At 37.0% G+C, this 22,152-nt stretch overlaps 3 protein-coding genes across 6 annotated transcripts; all 3 read left to right on the top strand.

Moving 5' to 3' along the window:
• The first annotated feature begins 2,840 nt into the window (after positions 1-2,840).
• Positions 2,841-6,765, top strand: SD2-5 (S-domain-2 5). Its single transcript, XM_021966608.2, has one exon. It carries the CDS (start codon positions 4,156-4,158, stop codon positions 6,604-6,606), a length of 2,451 nt encoding a protein of 816 aa, XP_021822300.1. The 5' UTR covers positions 2,841-4,155; the 3' UTR covers positions 6,607-6,765.
• Positions 6,766-6,950: 185 nt separating this feature from the next.
• APX6 (ascorbate peroxidase 6) lies at positions 6,951-10,525 on the top strand. Its single transcript, XM_021966600.2, has 10 exons — positions 6,951-7,255; positions 7,380-7,491; positions 7,582-7,709; positions 7,916-7,986; positions 8,141-8,183; positions 8,274-8,370; positions 8,627-8,710; positions 8,866-8,981; positions 9,458-9,515; positions 10,101-10,525. Exons 1-10 carry the CDS (start codon positions 7,024-7,026, stop codon positions 10,201-10,203), a joined length of 1,044 nt encoding a protein of 347 aa, XP_021822292.1. The 5' UTR covers positions 6,951-7,023; the 3' UTR covers positions 10,204-10,525.
• Positions 10,526-16,892: 6,367 nt separating this feature from the next.
• LOC110763770 (protein WVD2-like 6) lies at positions 16,893-21,442 on the top strand. Of its 4 annotated transcripts, none has more exons than XM_021966623.2 (9): positions 16,893-17,294; positions 18,026-18,308; positions 18,399-18,629; positions 18,785-18,825; positions 18,998-19,069; positions 19,180-19,279; positions 19,376-19,447; positions 19,526-19,636; positions 20,526-21,442. In XM_021966623.2, the coding sequence occupies exons 2-9, from the start codon at positions 18,039-18,041 to the stop codon at positions 20,997-20,999; spliced, it is 1,371 nt and encodes a 456-aa protein (XP_021822315.1). In that variant the 5' UTR covers positions 16,893-17,294; positions 18,026-18,038; the 3' UTR covers positions 21,000-21,442. The 4 variants fall into 4 exon arrangements, with proteins under 4 accessions (XP_021822315.1, XP_088103138.1, XP_021822314.1 ...); XM_088247012.1 differs by having other exon boundaries at positions 18,782-18,825; XM_021966622.2 differs by having other exon boundaries at positions 16,894-17,294; positions 18,399-18,644.
• The last annotated feature ends 710 nt before the right edge of the window (positions 21,443-22,152 follow it).

The raw sequence follows: 22,152 nt of genomic DNA, 5'->3' as shown, positions 1-22,152 counted from the left end.
TAGCTATTTTTCTTTTTCTTAAAAAAAAAAAAAATATGATTGAGACTTTGAGCATGATCACTGCTAATTCATGAATAATTAAGCTTCTAGAAGAACTCCAAAATATGCTAATGATCACATGTTGGGATCTCCAAAATAAACATATATATATATACAAAAAGGCATAGTTGATTCACCAAGATATATGTAGTTGGTGTCATTAATTCATTATAAATATTAATATGATTTTACAGCATGTTTGTAATCACAAGTAAGATCTGGAAAATTAATGCCCAGACATGAGACATTATAATATTTAATCTAAATAATCTTATCTGAGAGTACCTTTGTTTCCAACGAATGCAAATGGGTGAGATATGAGCCCATGTGACCATCCCATCAAATTCTGATTGTTGTCCCTCTCATTAAAGAAGGGGAGACAATTTGAGGATGTTGTTTGGGAGAAAAGAAAAGAAAAAGTTTATGTTCTTGTGGAATACAGAGATATCAAAACAACGGAATGAGATCAGGTAAATGGAGAATGCACCAAAGGAAATGCAGCCACTATCTTATGTGGGTTAAAGCGAATACAATACCAAAAGAATAAAAAGGAGAGATATACCACCGGATCCAGAAGTACCAAGAAAACAAAAACATATAATGAACTAGTATTGGGAATCAGTTCCATTTCTTGGTCCATTTAAAAACAACCTTTGACGAATCCCGAGTTTATGCACAATTACCCGCATTTCATAAAATTTAGACCATCCAAATAATCCAATGCTTATGGTTAATGCCACATCACCTATAATAAATTTGTTTCCTTTTTATTAAACTTACGCTGTTTACCTGATCTTCCTCTCTCCTCTCAACTCAACTCCCGCACTCATCTTCTCTCTCATGTCTTCTACACCCCATTGCTTTTGTTGACAATACTTTTCTCATCTGTTCAGTATGAACGAATTTTGGCTAGTAATTCCTTTTTTTTTTTCTTTTTTTTTTCCATCAGTACATCATTGTGATTTGTGAAGAAAAAAAAGGCCTTTAATAGCTGCAATATACATCATTAACTTCTAAAGGAGGCAAAGGTGAAGCTTGAATTTGCTGCTCCTGCAGAAGCTGGAGAGAAGAATTATATCCTTTATTTCATATTTGGGATGTGATTCGGGATTAGGTTCTTCAATTGTGCAGATAAATATAAATATAAATATAAATTATATGTATCAGAATTTGAGCATCTTGTCTTGGTGTTCCAACTTAATTCTTCCACCTGTTTTTATGTCTTATATATACTTAACAAAACCAATACAAGCATAGCTGCATAGCTGCATAGCCAGCATATGCATATATAAATAAGTAAAACAAGTTCAACAGCACATGGTTTTGTTCCCACCGCCACACCAGCAGTACAGGCTGTCCAGCTTTGCTGCAATTACGGTTTCCTGTATAAAAAATTGTGGACTCGATTAGCCATTAGGTATCTACAAATGGATAATGAGTAAAATTATTAGAGAGATGAATCTACGTAATAAAAACGAATTTAGGGTTTACTTGTATTGTTGAAAGTTATCTAATGAGATTTGATTAAAAATCACGTAAGTACTTGACGATGCAACTTGAGGACTTGCATATTAGTCATTATGTTGTATATAGATGAATTCCTATTTGCTCTAATCGTCACTAGACGAGTTATCAAGTTAAGCCCTCAACTTATATCCTCAGACCATATGATCATCCATATATGCATCTAATTTGTGACTAAACTCTATGTTAAAGGGAATTTAAACTCGTCAGGTGTAACAAGACAGACACACTATTTCTGATTAATCGATCTGATCCATAACTACGTATATATGAATATAGTTTGATAGTCATGATGTGTAAAAATCTTCAAACTAAATCTTCAACTTAGGTCATCTTTGAATGCTAACACATATACTATACAATTTGGGTAAGGATCACGGGCTCAATTTAGGTCATCTTTTTCTTTTCCTTTGTTGTTTTTGTATTTGGGAAAAAAAGGGTTGTGATACCTTGGCCATTTAAATTTTTGTTTATGATCAAAACATTGTATCTTGATGTTCCACTTGGCATAAAGTAATGCTTCCACTTGGATTGGATATACAAAGAAGAAGTTTTTAGGACCCACCATTGAAATTGAAATTGCTTCAAGTTAAACATCCTGCCTGCCCTAACGGGCAACGAGTCCATTGGCCAGAAACCTTGACCAAATTCGCCTAAGTCCAACTAGGCATTAAATTATCCAACTTTTGCATTCAAGTTGAACTGCAGAAGACTCATCTACCATACGTCATTATGAAAAAATCCCAAAAAGATCCCAACTCTCCATCACCACCACCACCACCAGTATTTTCATGTCTATCTAAATAATAACTAAATAAATAAATAAAGTTCTTACTTAAATAAAAGAAAAATATTTGAAGGTTGAACCACCACCCTTTCTAATTATGTCTTGCATTTCCAGAAGTTGAACAACAACCAAAATAAAATCCAAAATATATCCCTTTTACACAATTGGGAATATTTTATAGGATACAATACATCAAAACCTGAAGAATTTAAACATCGCAAATTACACTCCATACAGAATCAAATTTTCGGTTAAACCCTCTTTTTCTTCAAATTATTAATTTTTTAATTCACACTGAGTTGACGCTCTAGTTTAAGAGGAGAAAATTTAAAGTTGAAGTATAAAAAAAGGGACATATTACTATAACCAACCGACCTAACTCTCATTTTACGCGGTGTCTCTCAACTCTAGATTGAACACATATAACCAGGTAATAATTTACATTTTAAATTCTTTTTTTTTCTTTTATTTACCCATCCTCTCTTTAGTCTTATAAATTGTTGTAAGTGCTTGATGCAAGAGGAGTGGATCTGTTCTATTCAGCATGTGTTTCGTGAGCAGAATGGTGCTGCTGATGCTTTTTCTTGGTGATATTATGGATGCATGTTAGGGGTGTAGCTAGGCCCCCTTTGGTTTCTGCTTAGTTTGTTTTGTTTGTGACTTTAGCCCTCCTCTGTACCGAAAAAAATATATATAAAAAGAGAGAAAAGGAAGAAGGCGGCTTCTGTAGTAGACATGGGAAATGGGAGAGGGCAAATTGGAAATGAATTAAATAAGGGTTTCTAATGAATTAAACAATTAATTATTGGATCTGTCAATCAACAAAAAGACCTTCTCTTTTGACAGTTTCTCAACCACATTTTAAAAAGAAACAAAGCCTTACCTCAGATCTCTCAAACTTGTGACAGAAGCAGAGAAACAGATTAAGGAAAAAGCCAGAGACCCATGCCGCAAATCCACTACTTGTTTCTGCTACCTCTGTTTCACACCTTCAAAATGAGGAGGTGAGAGCTACCTCTCTCTCTCTCTCTCTCTCTCTCTCTCTCTCTCTCTCTCTCTCTCTCTCTGTGGTTCTGTCCTATTCGTCTAAATACTTCATTAATTGATGTACATGAGACTCTGCTTCTGTATCTGATTCTCTTCACATAATCTGTTTCTCTGCTCACATGCTTTCGTTTCATGGCCAAATGAGAATTACCCTTTGATTATAACGGATAGTTTTCCTCTTTTCTGGCACAAAGTTCGTTTCCTTCTCATTTCATGGCTGAATGGATAATTGCCCATCAATTGACATTGTCAAGTCTCTTACTTTCACACCTTAAGTTCACACCTCAGCTGGGTTTTTGTCAAATTTTGTGTTTTTTTTATGTCCTGAAGCTAGAATTGTCTGAAAATTGCAGCCACCGAGCTTAGCTATGAAAATTTTAGATCTTCTTGCTGTATTCAATGCATTAAAGTAAGACTTAGGGGGCAGTTGGTAGATAAGAAAAGTGTGAATGGAAAATCCATGCTTAAACTGCTGAAGGACTTTCCTCCTATTCACATATGTGTTTTCATCTTGATCCATCCGGGTCAAAGTTCTCTTCTTTGCACCGGCTAGCCAGTTCACTTCAACTCCTGGTACCTCTCACCTCTCTCTCAATTGCAGACAGTTGAAAGTCATTATTTTCTTCTTCACATCCTTGTTTCCTTTATGATTCTTTCTATTGTAAATATGTCTCGTCTCTTCTTTGGTTAGCTGTATTGTTCTTCCGCAGTCGTTTGGTTTTCGAAATCTTGGATAAGTACTGGTTCTTATAGTAGCCATGGGGAATTGGCACTTCTCTCATTTCATGGGATTCATATTTTTGTCTGCTTTTCTCTCTTCCAAAACATGCCTGGCTAGTGTTCGAAAATTTGGCAAGATTACTCCGCCTTTCCAAGGGTCTCAGATGGATTGGATTGATAATAACGGGCTGTTTCTATTATCTAACAGTTCTGAATTTGGTTTTGGCTTCGCTACTACCCAAGATGTCACATTGTTTCTGTTAGTTATTGTCCATATGGACAGTTCGACAGTTGTCTGGACTGCAAATAGGGGGTCCCCGGTTTCAAATTCTGATAAATTTGAGTTCGATGATAAGGGCGGTGTGTTCTTGCAGAAAGATGGAAGTGTGATTTGGTCTGTGGATACTGGTGGTAAAAGTATTTCTGCAATCGAATTGCAGGACTCAGGAAATTTGGTTTTGCTTGGAGATGGCAGTGGGGTAGTTTGGCAAAGTTTTAGCCATCCAACTGATACCCTATTATGGAACCAGGATTTTCTTGATGGAATGAAACTTGTAAGCAATCCTAGCTCCAACAACTTGAGCTATGGTCTTGAAATCAAGTCCGGGGACGTGATTCTTTCTTCAGGTTTCCAAACACCACAGCCTTATTGGTCTATGGCTAAAGAAAACCGTAAAACTATTAACAAAGACGGTGGGGTGGTCACTTCAGCATCTATCAGTGAAAATTCATGGAAGTTCTATGATCGAACCAAAGCGTTGTTGTGGCAATTTATTTTCTCGACTGATACTGATGTAAATGCCACATGGATTGCGGTGTTAGGAAGTGATGGATTTATCACTTTTAACAATCTTCAGAATGGAGGGTCAAGTGGTCCTTCAGGAACAAAAATACCAAGCGATCCTTGCAGCACCCCGGAACCTTGTGATGCATATTTTGAATGTTACAGTGACAACAAGTGCCAGTGCCCTTCAGGTCTCAGCTCCCGTCCAAATTGCAAGGCGGGGATTGTCTCCTCATGTGATAGTTCAAAGGGTTCTACAGAACTTGTAAATGCCGGGAATGGGCTCTATTATTTTGCACTGGGATTCCTTCCACCCTCTTCAAAAACTGATTTGAACAGTTGCCAAACGTCTTGCCTTGGCAACTGTTCATGTGTTGCTTTGTTCTTCCAAAACAGTACAAGAGATTGCTTTTTGTTTGACAGGATAGGTAGCTTCCAAAATTCAGACAAGGGATCTAGCTTTGTTTCTTACATTAAGGTCTTGAAAGATGGAGGCAGTGGTACTGGGGCGAGCAGCAGCAACAAGAAACGCTTCCCGTATATTGTGGTCATAGCCGTCTCGACAATACTTGTTATTTGTGGCTTACTTTATGCTGGATATCGATACTACAGGAGGAAGAGAAAATCCCCAGAATCTCCTGTTGAGACTTCAGAAGAGGACAATTTCTTTGAAAATTTGACTGGGATGCCCATCCGTTTCAGTTACAAAGATCTTCAAACTGCAACTGATAACTTCTCGGTGAAGCTTGGGCAAGGAGGTTTTGGCTCAGTTTACCAAGGCATTCTCCCAGATGGAACTCGAGTGGCTGTGAAGAAATTGGAAGGCATTGGTCAGGGAAAGAAAGAGTTTCGAGCTGAAGTTAGCATCATTGGCAGTATCCATCACCTGCACTTGGTCCGGCTCAGGGGCTTCTGTGCAGAAGCAAGCTATCGACTTCTTGTTTATGATTTCATGGCAAATGGATCTCTGGATAAATGGATCTTCAAGAAAAACAATGGAGAATTCCTGTTGGATTGGGAGACAAGATTCAATATAGCATTGGGTACGGCTAAAGGACTAGCTTATCTCCACGAAGATTGCGATTCGAAGATTGTTCACTGTGACATAAAGCCTGAAAACGTTCTGCTTGACAATAATTACCTTGCCAAAGTCTCAGATTTTGGTTTGGCAAAGCTAATGACCAGGGAGCAGAGCCATGTTTTCACAACACTAAGAGGAACTCGAGGGTACCTTGCACCAGAGTGGATCACCAACTATGCCATATCAGAGAAGAGTGATGTGTATAGCTATGGAATGCTGCTGCTAGAGATCGTCGGTGGGAGAAAAAACTACGACCCGACAGAGACTTCTGAAAAATCGCATTTTCCATCGTATGCCTTCAAGATGTTGGAAGAAGGCAAACTGAAGGACATCCTTGATAGGAGGCTAGGGAACGATGAAGCGGATGAGAGGGTACACACAGCCATTAAGGTTGCTCTGTGGTGCATACAAGAAGATATGTCTTCGAGGCCATCAATGACCAAGGTTGTCCAAATGCTTGAAGGCCTCTTTCCTGTTCCTCAGCCTCCAGCTGCCAACTCGATGGGTTCTCGCCTTTTTTCGAATTTCTTCAAATCGAGCAGCGAGGAGGGAACTTCCTCAGGACCATCCGACTGCAACAGTGATGCCTACCTTTCTGCAGTGCGCCTTTCGGGCCCAAGATAACATTTACTCAAGATGAGAGACGATCCTGAGGCACTAACGGGTGTTGGCTAAACCATGTATACATTGCTCATCTCCCATATTTCTGTATATTTCTACCGTTACTCAAATTTTGTAACATTAGCCATTACTTTCTAAGCTTAATCACTTTCCTGTTTCTTAGCTCCTGTTTTTCTTCTGTAAATAAAGCGTTCGATATAGTTTAGTGTTGCAAAATAAAGAGATATTACAAAGCTTGCAATCCCCATTCATCTTTCAAGATGCTCAAGTTAAAGGTGCATGTTTTAAGACCCAAAACAACCTCTCTTTAAAAAAAAAACACCCAAAACAACGTACTCAGAAACAAAGGTTGGCTTTTAAAGAATCTAATGCTTTGTGGTGTTTAAGAGTACATTGATCCCCTGGACTCGACCGCAGGGGATGAGGTCCCTTTCCAACATAAAAATCTCTCTTCTTCAAAAGCGCACAAACCCATTTCTTAACTACCTCCACCGTCCGTTACAGATGGCATCAACTATCTCCCCCGTCTCCCTTATCTCCTCCACTACATCTTCCTCCACATTCCCATTAAAATTCAATTTTCCCGCCAAATCCCCCTCAACGGTCAATTTTCGCGCCAACCCTCTCACCGCCGCCAACGCCGCCGCTTCAGGTAAAAGCAACCAAAACCCTAATGAAACACGGATTAGATTAGGTGTTGACTGTGTTGGGTTGCTTAGAACAATGGAAGGAAGCTGAATTGTACTATTTGATGCACCAATTATTTAAAATCACAGGAAAAGATCGCGTCTTGGGAAGAAGAGGACTGGTATTTACACTTACAACCACACTGCCATTGCTTCTTCCTTTCTCTGAATGCATAGAGGCCTTTGCTGCGAAGGCGGTAGAGTGAGTTAAACAAAATCTTCAATCTTTTCAATTTTGTGGGTATTAATATGTGTAAAGTAATTACTGGGTTTTTTCTGTGACATTTGAAAGGTCGGATATAAGTGAATATGAGCTTGTGAAGGAGGAAATTAGGAAGGTGGTGACCAAGGGTAAGGCTGCTGGTGTGCTTCGTTTGGTGTTTCATGATGCAGGGACCTTTCAAGTTGATGAGAATTCAGGTATCTATATTTGTATGCATTAGCCATTGCTTTTATTCATTTTCATGGCCGCATTGGCCTTTCCAATTGAAGCAATATCAACTGGAATTGGGATTCATATACGAATGGTTCAGATTTGTTGCATTGCACAATCAATTGCCAACCACTGACATGTGTTCCTTTGAAATATAGATATTGTCTGAAGTTCATTCATGTTGTTATTGCAGGTGGTATGAATGGTTCTGTCATTTACGAACTTGATAGACCAGAAAATAAAGGTCTTAAAAGTCCTTTCAAGGCATGCCCTCTCTCTCTCTTATATGTTTATCTGTTCTTTGGTTTCCATCGAATTCCCAATTTCTTAATTTGTTGAACAAAGATATCGATTAAATAAAAGTCATTTAAACGATGTTCTACCAGCTAACTTCTCAGTGGATTAAATTGTTGGTTAGATTCTAGAGAAAGCAAAGAGTGAGGTGGATACAGTACAACCAGGTTTCTATCTTCTGAAATACTGTTTGACTAGGTTTCTGTATTAATGGTTGTTTTAGTGCTGTGCTAACTTTTGGATGTTTCCAAAATTAGTGTCTTGGGCAGACATGATTTCTGTGGCTGGAGCTGAAGCAGTTTCAATATGTGGAGGTCCAACAATCCAAGTTTCGTTGGGCAGACTAGATTCAAAGTAAGTTGCATCAATGGAAAAACAACCTCATGCTTGAATCCTCAATATTTCAGTTGCCAAGTATTATTAATGCCACTAGAAATACTATAAAGAACAAGAAAAAAGTAGAGTTAGTGGAAAGAAAACTCTAAGTCTTGTTTCTCTGCAGCATTAATATGGAGCATCAATCTAATCCTACCGAAAATTGATAATTCCAATTTTTAGAAATGACATTGTGAATAGCTACTTATCTCATTCTCTCGTCTTTTTGTTTTAGGGAGCCTGATCCTGAAGGAAAACTTCCTGCAGAATCTCTGGATGCCTTTGCTCTGAGGCAAAGCTTTCAAACAAAAGGCTTTTCGTGAGTTCATATATGCTAAAAGATACCTTTTTCAATTTGTATGTTCTAGATGTATATTTTTCCTTTTTGTAAGTAAAGCACTGGGAAAAAGTTTATCATCCCAGGCTCTGCTTGGTACAGGTTTAAACTAAAACGTGACTGTTTTGTTTTTGCAGAACTCAAGAACTTGTTGCTCTGTCAGGAGCTCATACCATTGGAAATAAAGGTTTCGGAAGTCCAACAGTTTTTGACAATACATACTTCAAAATTCTGCTTGAGAAACCATCTTCCGGTAAATAGCAGTGACATGGATAATCTGCATATTAAAATAGGCTTAAAGAAAAACCCCGCACTCACTTAAGCTCGCCCCTCTTGGGGAGTTCATGTTACAAACGTACAACATGAGATAATAACAGAAAAAAAAAAAGGAACGTAATGGAGTAATCATGTTCTATTATTTGAGTAATTGCTTTTTCATAAGAGTGAACTTCCAATTTTTGTTTGATCTTCAATCAGATTTTTTATTTTATTTATTTTCATGCACAAGTACGATTTAATCAATTTGCTTGATTAATATGGTCCCTCTTTTTCCTTTTTTTCCCCCCAATGAATGCATGCTTTTATGCGATCCATGATAAAGGGAAAACATCATTGCGACTTATCTATACACCTTTAAAAATTCATGACTTTGTATACATTTATTTTCTCCCCTTGTGAAAGTTTCCTTTTCTTTGCTGTGCGGTTACCGACTCTATTCTTTGCATGCAGGTAGTATGATTGGGCTTCCTTCAGATCGTGCACTTGCCAAGGATGGTGAATGCTTAAGGTCTAGTTTCTTTCAAAAACTTTCAGCTGTCCTTTTTTCTGCTCTTCCATATGTTGATAAGCATTTAAGCCAGCCAAACCAGTTATTTAAACAAGTATTGAAATGAATTTAATTCGGCTGGAAGACTTTGAAATAAATAGTGAATATCTCTTTAAACAGTAGTTATGCAAGACAAATCTAATTTAGGATAAATCAATCCACTATTCCTTCACATTTGTTGAGATAATGATCATCACATGTTTTTTTCTTTTGTAGAAAGAAAATGCAAGGGTTTTAAGTCCGTATTTAGTAATCTGGATTTGGAAATGAAATGAAAATTTGTCACGTTGCCTTGAGCTAGCCAACTAATTTAGTTACTTTGACTTACATATTTCTCATATATATATGTCTGATTATCTGATATGTTTATGCTTTAGTAATCAGAAAGTTATTAGATATTACCTAATCCAAGCAAGCAAAACGCATACGTTTTCGGTATACCCGAGTATTCATTTGCATTGTAGGTATCAACTTTCATTTTTATGTTACATGTAGTATGTGTTTCGTATTCATATCCGACTGAAGAGAAGCTTATTTCGTGTACAGATGGATCACAAAGTATGCTGAGGACCAGGACGTTTTCTTTGAAGATTTCAAGAAGGCTTATGTCAAACTAGTGAATTCAGGAGCCAGGTGGAAGAGCTTGTGAAATAATTGCAGAAGCAACATAATGCCTATCATGCAGAAATGGAACACAGTACAGATCAAGAAGTGATGAATATTGGGCAATCAGAACCTCATATAAACTGTTCAAAGCGTAAGCGGGCTCGGGCCTGCTGAGGGTAGGTTGGGCTTGAGCTGCCAGCATTAATCAAATGATTAGCTGACAGGTAAGGAAGGTGACCCCAGGCAAGACTTTATATTGCATAATTAACATGTCATCAAATAATTCAGGTACGACCTTGATGTACAATCAGTAAAATGTTTACTTGGTTTAGGCGCTTGAAGCACAAAAAGAATGAATTTTTGGACCAGAAGTGTAGCTGTATGATGTGAGAAGGTCTAGGTTATAGAGCAAATCATAAGAAAGTGACCCATCAAGTTCAAGATAATCTCTCTAATGGTGGGGACTCCCATTCTCAGCTGTGCTGTGTCACTGATTTTAGTAGTTTCCAAATTACAATTAATAGCATGTGGATTCAGAGTCAAACTTCTGGGCCTGAGCAACTGCAAGTCAGCAAGGCCCCAAAGGTTGTTTTCTGGGTACCAAAAACACAGACCCACTTCCCTAATTCCTCGTCGAAGATGCGGCCCATTTCCTCACAAGGTATATTATCTATTTGAACCACATTTATCGATCACATAAGTTCGCGCAAACGAGCTGAAAAGAAAAATGAGGGGCATCAGTGCAAATAATAATAATAATAATAATAATAATAATATGCAGTTAAGTTCTGAGCCAAAAACATATGTCCAAAGGTATGCTTTGTCTTCTCCTTGTGGGTCAAGCAACTCTTAAGGGTCCTAATTTTTGGCTTGGATCCAAACTTATCCATATAATATGACATCCATGTATAAAGCAGAATTAGATGCTGAAACTAAATGGACGTCTCAACTCAACTCCGCTTTCTGCTTTTAATTCATATTGTAATTTGACCAGTTCTCGTCTCTGTGGTCGCCATAGGGTTGTCGCTGGTGGGAACCATAGAGCAGCATCTGCCAAGAAAATAACATTTTTTTTTTTAAAGCATATGAAACTTTCGAAAAAATTAAAAGACATTATATTACTACATAAATAAGAAAAATGTTAATTATGTTACGAATATATCCCACATTGGAAAACGAAAGCTTTGCATTAGTGCTTAAAAGATCTCGAGCCTCTCGATTTTATTTTTATTTTTTCCCTGTACAAAACCAAATCGTATAAGGACAGTCCAGAGGGTCCCTGTGTTGATGTCTGCATAATTGTATGCTCTGTGGCCTGTAGGTTTTGTTTTGATTGGTTCTGTTCAGTGTATCTTTCTGTAATGAAAATAATGAAAACCCTTATCTTTTAATCATTTACTTAAACACTAGTTTTTTTAAATTATTTATTTATGGATTTCTCTAATTTAAATTTTCATCACGTGTCTCATGTCTGAAACCAACTTATATTTAAGCAAATATCTGCATAGGAATCTATATTGTTTAGTTAATTTAAACCAAAGAGATCGTAATCAACTAACTTTCAAAATAATGTTTGTACAAATACTCGTGCAGAAAGAAATGTGTGTATAAGATTTGGGTATAAGCACATGCGCTAGATTAGTATTTCACAGTTGTTGTCCCAAAAAGGACATTAAATTATGGGTGGCACCTTTAAGCCTTAACCACAACCCAGACTAATCTCCACTCACACCGGGTCGGCCCGTAAGGGGTAAAGTGCTGGCCAAAGTGGTGACTCCATATGAGAGCAGGGATCGAACCCCTGACATCTCTTAAGGAATGAGAGTGCTGAACCACTCACACCAACCACCTTGGTTTACATTAAACTGTTTTCATTTTTCTGTTTTCCATTTTCTCTTTAAAACAATCAAATGAACATTAAATTAGCCAATAGAGTCTAGTCCAATAGAAAATGGCATTGACTTACAGATAAGAGATTTCAAGTTAGAATTCCCATGACATCGTAATTATGTGTGTGTGAGTGTGAAATCCCCTTCTCAAAGGGATAGAGGGGGTTTCAAACCCTTTCAGGCAAAGGAATTAACACTTAGAAAACTTCAACCCTAGCTTCTAATTAAGTTGTTACAATACTGAAAAATTATATCACTTATTTATTTAAATTTTAATATGTTGTAAAACAATACCAATGGGAGTGATTGGGGGGGGCCAAGAAGAATTAATGTAAAAGAAGACATTGTTGGGCCACAAGAATTCCTGACCAGTGGTTCGTTCACCTGGGTGAGACCAAGTCCAGAAGTATTTCCAAAGTCAGCAAAGGTTTTCTTTTGTTTTGTGTAGAAAATAGGTTCCATATTTACATTCCGGTCTTTTTCAATCACATTCTAAGAAAATAAGGAAAAGTTTTCTTTAATGTGAATGATGATGATGAATGAATGAGAACTATTATTTTTCAGCAATACAAGTTTCATATAAGATGTATATTCTTACACGAAACTACAGATTATACCTAAGAATAAGAAGTCTTTTAGTATAGAAAGAGGTTTTCAAATCAAAACTAGCTCTTTGTAAGTTGCAATCGTTTAAGGCACCATCACAATTTGATTGGAACCCAAGACCAAAGAATTCCCACTTCGACAATAGAAAATTTTACTTGGGACCAATCATATCATGCAGTTTTAGTGTTGACTGACAGAACAATCCAGTTAAAAGATGACATGTGTCTAAATTTAACAATCAAGTTTTTTTTTCTCAAACGCAAGTCATTTTTTAATTGGAATGTTTGACTACTCAACATGTCACATGACAAAAATAGACCCGCGCATCTCGTCTACAAAACATCATGAAAATGTAGAATGCAAGTGTAATTAGGTGCAATGGCATGATACACCCTTGTTCTTGATGACTGCAAAATACAAAAGCATATATAGTAAAAAAATTGGGGTTACAGAGAGAAAGGGCAGAGTGGAGGAGATAAGCACAAACCAAAATTATGTGTGGGTTTTCTAAGTCAATCATCTCATGCCTACCTAATACAAGGAGAAGAAGAGTCCTTTATGTTTATGACTAATTGACCCCTGTGCAGAGCCAATGAGGATTTAGTGGGGCACGGACCACACGTGCAAATGATATAGAATGTCGTGGAGAGGAGAGTTATAGCCACAAAGGGGGCATACATTGCCAGCTCCCATGCACCTCTGCTTCCTCGTGTCTCCTCCATATAACCTAGAACGATGTCGTTTTCGACAGAGGCATGCTATGAGGGCAAACTGTTTGATAAAAGTCCTACGAGAACGAGAGGCTAATAAAGAGGCAGAGAGGGGCAAGTGGCGAGGATTGGAGCACCCACCATATTTGTTGCTTGATGAGCATCTGAATGGTGTGTGATATATTTAGTAAATTAATCATGACATACACACACACGCCTATAATTTCTCGATCATATTCTTATATATCTTTTGACTTTGTGATGATCTACCAAAATATATCTGACTCTCAAACTAATTGCTTTCGCATTACAATTTGGTCTACATCTTGCCCCCCAATAAATAAATAAATTTTGTTGTTGTTGCTGTGATAAGATTACAAGAAATTATGACATGGTTCAATTTTCTCTTTGGAAATGGACATAGTCAGAGTTAGTAGTGATAACATATATTAATTTGGTACATACGCACTGTGGTGTACAAGGTTGACGAGGAAGACTCCGTTTGGATCAAATCTTATCTTTCCAGCCAACTTGACTTTAAAGGTAAAACATCCAATTAAGCAAAAGCAAATTGTTTAGTTTGAATTTAAGAAAGAACTGTCAAATCCAATCTGTTCCTTAAACTATATCCTTATTTAAAGTACATTAAAAGCACAGCAAGTTACAAACAAGAAGAAAAGTCTACTTCGGTCTTGAGAATGCTTTGCTAAAAACAAGTGGTGGTTTGAATTGTAGTAGGTCCTAGTTTGTTTGCCTAATTTCTCCCCTCTTTTGCTTTTCCTAAACCCTTTTTATAATCTTAAAATCCGGTTTAGATTATTACTATTATGTGTTCATAAAGCAATACGAGATTGTTACTCTAATATGCCATATCGTTAATTTGTAATTTAAATCATTATTGAGTGAGAATATCTTTTTTGGCGATAATCTAAACTATAAAGAGGGAGATTCGAACTTGGGTATTATAGGGTTAGGGTATATGTTATAGTCATTGTAGCAATGTCAATTAGAGTTGTTTGACGGAATCGGAATATTGTTCATCATAAAGAGAGAGATCCTTTCACCTGAGCCTTGAAAAGATAAAATAACCCACCTCTATTTTTTTTAAAATTTCTTTTTGCATTAAATAATTTGGCTCTAGCAAATTAAATTTAAAAAAGGTTTTGATGCAGCCAATGAGAGATTGCCATGCCCATGCATGTGGATGCCTTCCATATTTAAGTCTGGGTACAGAAGAAAGGAGTATGAATTTGCAACAGTGGGCTATAAAAATGAGAGAGAGAGAGAGAGAGAGAGAGAGAGAGAGAGAGAGAGAGAGAATATGGGAAGTTTGTTCGGTTACATACAATCGGATGGCATGGTGGCCACTAGCCCGAAAAGAAGGTGTCGGTTGCATGCAGCTCCTTACTTTACACACCCGACAACTCAGCTGAATTGGTCGGTTTGTCACGACCTCATCCCCTCACCTCACCCCTCCTCTTCTTCCCACTCTTATCTTTCTTATCACTCAAGAAAATTTTAGTTCGGAAAGGAGTTTTTCTCGTCAAGTCATACGAAAGTAGAGGCACAACTTCACAAGTGTAACATTTTGAGATACTATTTTAAAGTGTAAAATAGTAAGTTATAACTGAGAGATTGCTTGATGAGCAAATTTGTATTGCTAAATTGCAAATAAGATAACTCGTTCTAAAGTACAATCTTTATCGATTAAGATTTTCTTATAGCATGGCTTACAATTTGAAAAAATATGACAAACTTTTGAAATATTTCTCTTGTTTTTATTTTTGGGGAATGCAAGCTACTTTTTTCCCGTCATATTTTCTTTCAAAATTCTCAATTTCACTCTCTATTTTGGCATGTTGATAGAAATGGTTCAATTCTCGCAAAAAATAACCAAATCAGTGTTTAGCCATTTGATTAATAGTGTGATAATTCAAAACACTAAGATTGTCTCTTTATTGTATGACAATTACATGATTAAATAATTTCTGATTTGAGGACTTTTTTAAGATGACATTTAAAGTGTGACTTAGAAGATAGACAGTTTTGATCATCAAATCACATTATTACACGATCATAATGAGATCGGAGAATGTAGAAAGGATATGTAGTTGAGTAGGTTTTCAGTGTGACGGTGTTACTAATTAACTCATATTATCACACGTGTATGTATTTATTATTTCTATACCTCGAGTTCATGCAATATAAAATGTTGTCCACCCATATTACAACGTGTTGATTAATTTCTCCATGCAAGTGTGACCTAATATACTACAAAACTTATTTATGTAGCTAGTATTTCCCTATATTTTTTTCCTTATATTTTTGAAGAAAAAAAAAATGGAAAATAGACAAAAATGTAAATAATATATATATATTTTTTGTTTCGTTCTTCCATATAGAGAGTAAAATATTGATTTTCTAGTGGAGAAACACTGAAATTGATAACAACTGAAAGAAAAAAAAAGTCATTGTCCCCACAAAATCCACAGAATGAGAACGAGGTGATGATTTCTAAATTTGTTTAGGAAATAAAGATTTTAGATCTGCAAAATGCATTTTATCACATAATTGGCAAGAAGAGTGGAACAAAACTAATTTCCATAATTGCACTTTCCATATGATTGGTAAGAGAAAGTGATAGAAGAGAAGAGACACATTTCCACCACAGAAAGTAAAGTAAGAAATCAGAAACCTTTGCTATGATCTGAAAACAAAATAACCAACGAAAGGGAAATATGAATCATCATTTTTAGTAAATTAGGTACCCTCTACCTTCAAATTTATTTTTTGAAAGAGGAGTTTTTTTTAAACAATACATCAATTGTGAATATGAGTGAAACCTGAAATATCAAAATCAAAACTATATTCATTCAACACATAAAATTTTATGGATATAAGTTAGCTTCCTCAATTCCTAGCTAGTTAAATATTTCCTCTTTTTTTTCTTCTTCTAATATAAGGGGTAGTTTAAACTACAAGGGGAAGAGGGATTCACACACACGCATTACTAAGGTGCCATGGAGGTTCTAACATGAGACCTCTAGTATGCAAATCAATGCCATTTTCTACTGCATTAGACCCCATTAGTTGGTATTTCTTTTTCTTCATTTTTTTTAGTATAAGCGATAATCTAAACTACAGAAGATGGGGATTTCTCACATCCACACAACCAAGATGTCATGGGGATTTGAATTTGAAATCTCTTGTATGCAAGACAATGCCATTTCTCACTGGGCTAGATCATATTGGCTCATATTTCTTCTTCTAATGACGAAAGAGTTCGATTTTCCACCTATGTTCAGAAAAATTATATTAATATTTAATAAATATTTCTTCAAATTCTAGAAGTATTGATGGAAAGTGGGGGTTGGTTACTTGGTAAGTAGGTGGTTACTTAACCTTTAAACTGTATTTGTCCGAAAACCGTAAAACCATAAAACCGTGTATGGTATTCGTAGCCGTATATGGGATGTATTTGGTTGGGGCAGAGACAGAGTGACCTGACCTGACCTGGATTTGGTTTTTAAATCCCAATCGTATAAACGCGCACACACACAAACCTCTCCCTCCGAGTCGTAACTCAGTCCGTGTCTTCTCTCACTCACTCAACTCACATATAATTTCATTTCTTTTTCCATTTTCCATATTTCAAAAGCTTCAACTCGCTCTTTCAAATTTCAAATCCACAAGGATTTTTATTATTATTATTCGCATTTTCTTTCTTAAACCCGAAAAAAATGAAAAGGAAAAATCAAAGCTCCGACTTTTGAATCCGAAAAGATCCTCCCTTTTCTGGGTTCGGATCCTCCGATCCGCTTCAGCCGTCGTCACTGTCGTACCCTCGCTCTCCGGCGCTCAGATCCTTGAACCCATCTCTCCGGTCCGGCCCGAGCTAATGGAGTTTTGATTGTTTCACGCTTATCGAGGTGAGTGGAAACTGTTGAGCTTGTTTTACATTGTCAGTCCGTTTGGGTGCCGAGAAAATGAGCGGAAAATGTGAGGGAACTATTGAATCGTGTGCCTTTTGTGTTGTTTCCGGCTTCAAGATTGAGTTTTGAGCTCTCGGGATAGCTAAATTTTCGATTTTTATTGTTTTTCCACTTTCTCAGTAACCGTACGGATCGTTGGTTTCTGTTACTAATTATTTGTTGCATGTTTATGTTAGATCAATGTAAAATGACAGATTTTTGTTCCTGGAAATGCGCTTGTGTTTTGTGGTTGATGTGGATTCTATTATATTGTATATGTATTTATTTATTTATTTATTTTTCAATTTTAAATCTTGGTGTATTTTGATAAAACGAAGGATAGAGGTGAACAGATTCATTTTGGTTCTGTTTCTTCTACTGATTTCTGATTGAAATCATTTTGGAATTTCCTTCAATTGATTGATGCCTAAGGGCAGCGAGTATATGAATACTTTGTTTGGTTGCTGGTAAATTGGAGGAAAATAATTAACAGTTTGATGGGGCAATATATGCAAATCCTTAATTCGAGTTCATATTTTACAGTCCGGGATGTCTTGTAACTCCTCTATGGATAACAGTTTTAAACATATGGTAATTTCTTGTCCTAGCATGCAGGAATGTTTATGACCCATGACCTATATTCAGCTGTTTATGGTTTAAAAATGATAATGTCTTTTTTGTTTTTGTAGTTTCCTGTGTGTCATGGATTCGGATAATTTGGTAGCCACCTATGGGCTTGAGGTGGCTCATCAAAATGGTGTTCATGGGCAACCTGGTGTTGTTTCAGACAACATAAATGGGACTGTCAGCGAAACTACTACAACCGAGACTGCAGCTCCAAATGGGAAAATCGAAAATGTCGTTAAGTTGGATGATGGTGTGACTAATAACTCATCTACTGGGGAAGCCAAAGAGGAATCCACTGTCAACCCTGAAAGAAATGGTTTGACTATTGCTTTGACTATTGCTAAGGTAGGGAATGCTGGATTTTGGTTGGCTGGTTTTAGTAATTATATGACTCTAGACCTGATTGCAATGCCAATTTCTGTGTTTGTGATGCAGGAAGGGGAAGTGAAAGGCTCTCTTCATTCAAAGCAAACCAAAGTGCAGAAAGGTCAAGGTAAGAGCAAGAATGAGAAGCCTTCTGGTCCCAAGAATGTCTCGCCAGTTTGGGTGAAGAAAAGTAAAGATGGAAATGATGGAGAGGTGACAGCTTCTGTCTCAAATGGTTCAGCTGCTCCAACTTCACGCCCAAAACAGCCTAACAAGACTAGATCATTTAATGGGCGACAGGTTCAGTCATCCAATGTAAAAGTCGATAATTACCCTTGATTTCTTTCCCTCACAGCTTGCCCAATATTTGGATACAACTTTTTTGTTGTTTGGTTTTTTTTATATATCTTTGTGCTTGTTGATCATTGTATCTAATCTCTATCTTATTGCAGCAGCAACTTGAGAAATCCGATACAGAATTGTCAGAAGGCACCGTGTGAGTACTGCTTGTGCTTATGCTCTATTTCTTCGTCTCTACCTAATGCCTTATATTTTATTGTCTCTTCGTAATTTTTGGTGATCAGTTTGAGTTGAGATGTTTAAATTGGCAACCATCTCTATTGACTTCTTAACTTAGCTATTTGTTTATTGTGATTTTCCTTTTACAGGGAGAAGACAAAGCTGAAGCCTTTGAAAAAAGACTCCCTTAATAAGGCTGAAGGAGATTCACAATCCTCTTTGTATCCTTATCATTTTAAACATTTATTGTCTTCCAAAGCTGTTGGTCTTCCTACATTTTCTGTCTAGATTTTCGTTATTGTTTTATCATTTATCCTTAACTGCTGCTTAGAAGTCCTACAGAAGGAGACATGAAACCGCCCAGGGTCAGTACACTTCCAAACTACGGTTTCAGTTTTAGGTGTGATGAACGAGCTGAGAAAAGGAGAGAGGTTAGCTTTTAGCGTTTGTATCTTCTGCTCTTTTTATGCTGTGCCCTCCACCGTTATTTCTGTTATCAATGTAATGTTTACAATTACATTTGGCAGTTCTACACTAAACTCGAGGAAAAGATACATGCAAAGGAGATGGAGAAGAATAATTTGCAAGCCAAGTCTAAGGTGGTATTCAATCAATGTTTAACGATAACATGCTCGTGCAACCTGATGTTAATTTGAAATTATTCCATTCTTTTACAGGAAACTCTAGAAGCTGAGATTAGGATGCTCAGGAAGAAACTGACTTTTAAAGCAACTCCAATGCCAAGCTTCTATCAGGAGCCTCCACCTCCTAAGGTGGAGCTAAAGAAGGTATTCTATTTCTTTTTAAAATCACAAATGGCATAGTGCATTTTCTTTTGTTCATGTGTAAGTGGCAGTCTTCTGGTGAATTTGATTTGGTTGCCATAGTTTGGAGAATTCATTTTTCAATCATGTATAGATTAGTTGCAGGGTGTGCAAATATATTATTTGAGAAAGTTCTGAATGGTGATTCGTAATGCAAGCATGTTCTTCAGTTTTACTCTCTGACCATGTCCCTGTTGGACTCATGCTGGTTGCATTGCTAGTTTTCTTAGATTATAGTTGTCTTAAGTGCATTGGTATGGATTCCTTTGGTAGATATGAACAGAATGCATCTATTATTACTTAAACTTTTAAGTTCATACCTCCTTCATCCTTGGCAATTTGCAAATGTTAACCATGCCAATCCTACAAGTTGTCAATCACTCAATCATAACACATCATCTTACCCCATTCAATTTGCTGGTGGGAACTGGTCATATCTGGTTTTTGTTAACAAGTTTCTTTGTACCCAATACTGCACCGAGCCATTACCGTTTTCATTTTGATAGTCGACTGGTATATAAAGAAGTACGTGTGCGGAAATGGATTCTCAGTTCTTTTTTAACCTCTTTGCAATGAGAAAAAGGAATCCGTGTCAGGTTTCTTGACTAATATAAAATCTGAATATGAATTCCTACGAATGTTTAGATTATATAGTTCCTATGCTTCATCTGAGGGTTTCTCTAATGGGTTCCTATAGGCCTACTATTGGTTAAAGCGAGCATGACATCATGATAATCCTGCTTCACTGTACTTTGCTGTTATTTGACAGCATTGAGGGTTAATTTATTTATTGGATATGGGATTGTTAGTGAAGTTTGTTTTGGCCTTGAATTCTTTGTTGCAATGGATGCAGATACCAACAACAAGGGCCAAGTCTCCCAAGCTCGGCCGTAGAAAGAGCTTACCTCCCGCAGTTTCTGAAGGAAACAGTAGTACCAATGATCGATCAAGCAGGCTTAGTCTGGATGAGAAAGTTCCTCAGAACTCTGCTAAAGGGCCTTCTCCTGTGCATCCAAAGAAGCCACAACGGAAGTCTCTTCCTAGACTGCCGTCTGAAAAGACCACTTTACCTAATGCAGGGAATGAGCGAAAAATTACTTCTAAGGCAACAAAGGAGGAAAAAAACAACTTAATTGATGCAACGAATGAGGAGAATGCCACCTTGCCCAATGCAAAAAGTGAAGCTGGATCTGACACCCAAGAGCAGGAGGCAGTTCCGAAGGCTGAGACAAGTGAAGCACAGCCCCATACGGATGACGAGACAGTGGTTGAAGAGCAACATGATCCCATCTATGTTCAAGAAGAACCTACAGCCTTGGAGCATTGAGTACAAAGTATGGACAAAACTGGATGCACCAGAGAGAGCCCTCAAAAGACTCCGTTTATGAAAATAAGAAAGGTATTATACCTGAATCAATTCGACGAAGAAGGCATGAAGAATTTTGCATTATAGTTTTGTGATGTCTGTCTTGTCTGTAGTCAGCAGCATGGTTGTTGTTGTGTGCTTGCTTGCTTTCAAGGTTGCTGGTCTTGTCATTGGAATTCTGCACTCCAGTTTTCCGCACTGTATGTAACTATGTGCCAGGTTGTTTTGTCTAATTTATATGTTTAAGCATTGCATTAGTTGGCCAGATAATTGGGAAGAAGACTTGGGGAAAATTTTGGAAACTTTTGTTAGATAGTTCGTGCTTGGAAATATATCCTGTTTAAGCTGTCTTGTTGAACAATTGGGAATTGTGGAATCAATCAAGGCTGATTTTGTGTTGTAAATATCCTGAACTATTTGCTTTCTTATGTTACTTCAACTCCAAGCAGGGTAATTTCGAAGTTAGATGGCTTCGAATTCGAGCCATGATTTGTGCAATTTATGAGAAAACCAAGATGGAGCTAGTTTTATAGGTCTACAAGAAGCCAAACAGTTTACTTTTTGCTTAAGTGTTGGAAAAAAGAAAACCACAAGGCGATACCGGAGTCTTTTGTGGCCTTGGTCTCTATGTATCCGGAAGACACCCTTTCCTATATTAGAGAAAAGTGGCTGACATTAAATGAAGGGGACGCCGAAATGGGCCGGGTCATCATTTGGGCATGGATAACCAGGTCTCTTGCAGTTTTCCTGCATTTTCTTCAGTTTCTCTGTTTTCATTGATTTATCCAGTTTATCCTATGCAATTTCTTTCAATTTTTCTTTACTTTGTTCCACTTTCTTGCAATTTACAACAGCCTTCCGGCCATTGATTGACTAATAGGGTATCATCAAAAGCTTTTGAAGAGAGAGCTGATTTGCTTTGGAATGGAGATATGAACATGAAATCAATCCAAGCAAACAGTGAATGTGAAACCCAATCCTCTTCTTTAACTTGATTCAGAAGATAACAGCATAACCTTTTTTGGAGTAAATGATTGGCTGCTCATATACATTTTTAAACACTTTAATAAATATACTGATCATAAATCCCCAAAAAAATAAATAAATAAATAAT

This window comes from Prunus avium, chromosome 1 (genome assembly GCF_965620075.1).
Source record: "Prunus avium chromosome 1, drPruAviu1.hap1.1, whole genome shotgun sequence".
Lineage (NCBI taxonomy): Eukaryota > Viridiplantae > Streptophyta > Magnoliopsida > Rosales > Rosaceae > Prunus > Prunus avium.
The sequence above is the reverse complement of the archived record's forward strand: the minus strand, read 5'-3'. Positions and strand labels throughout refer to the sequence as shown.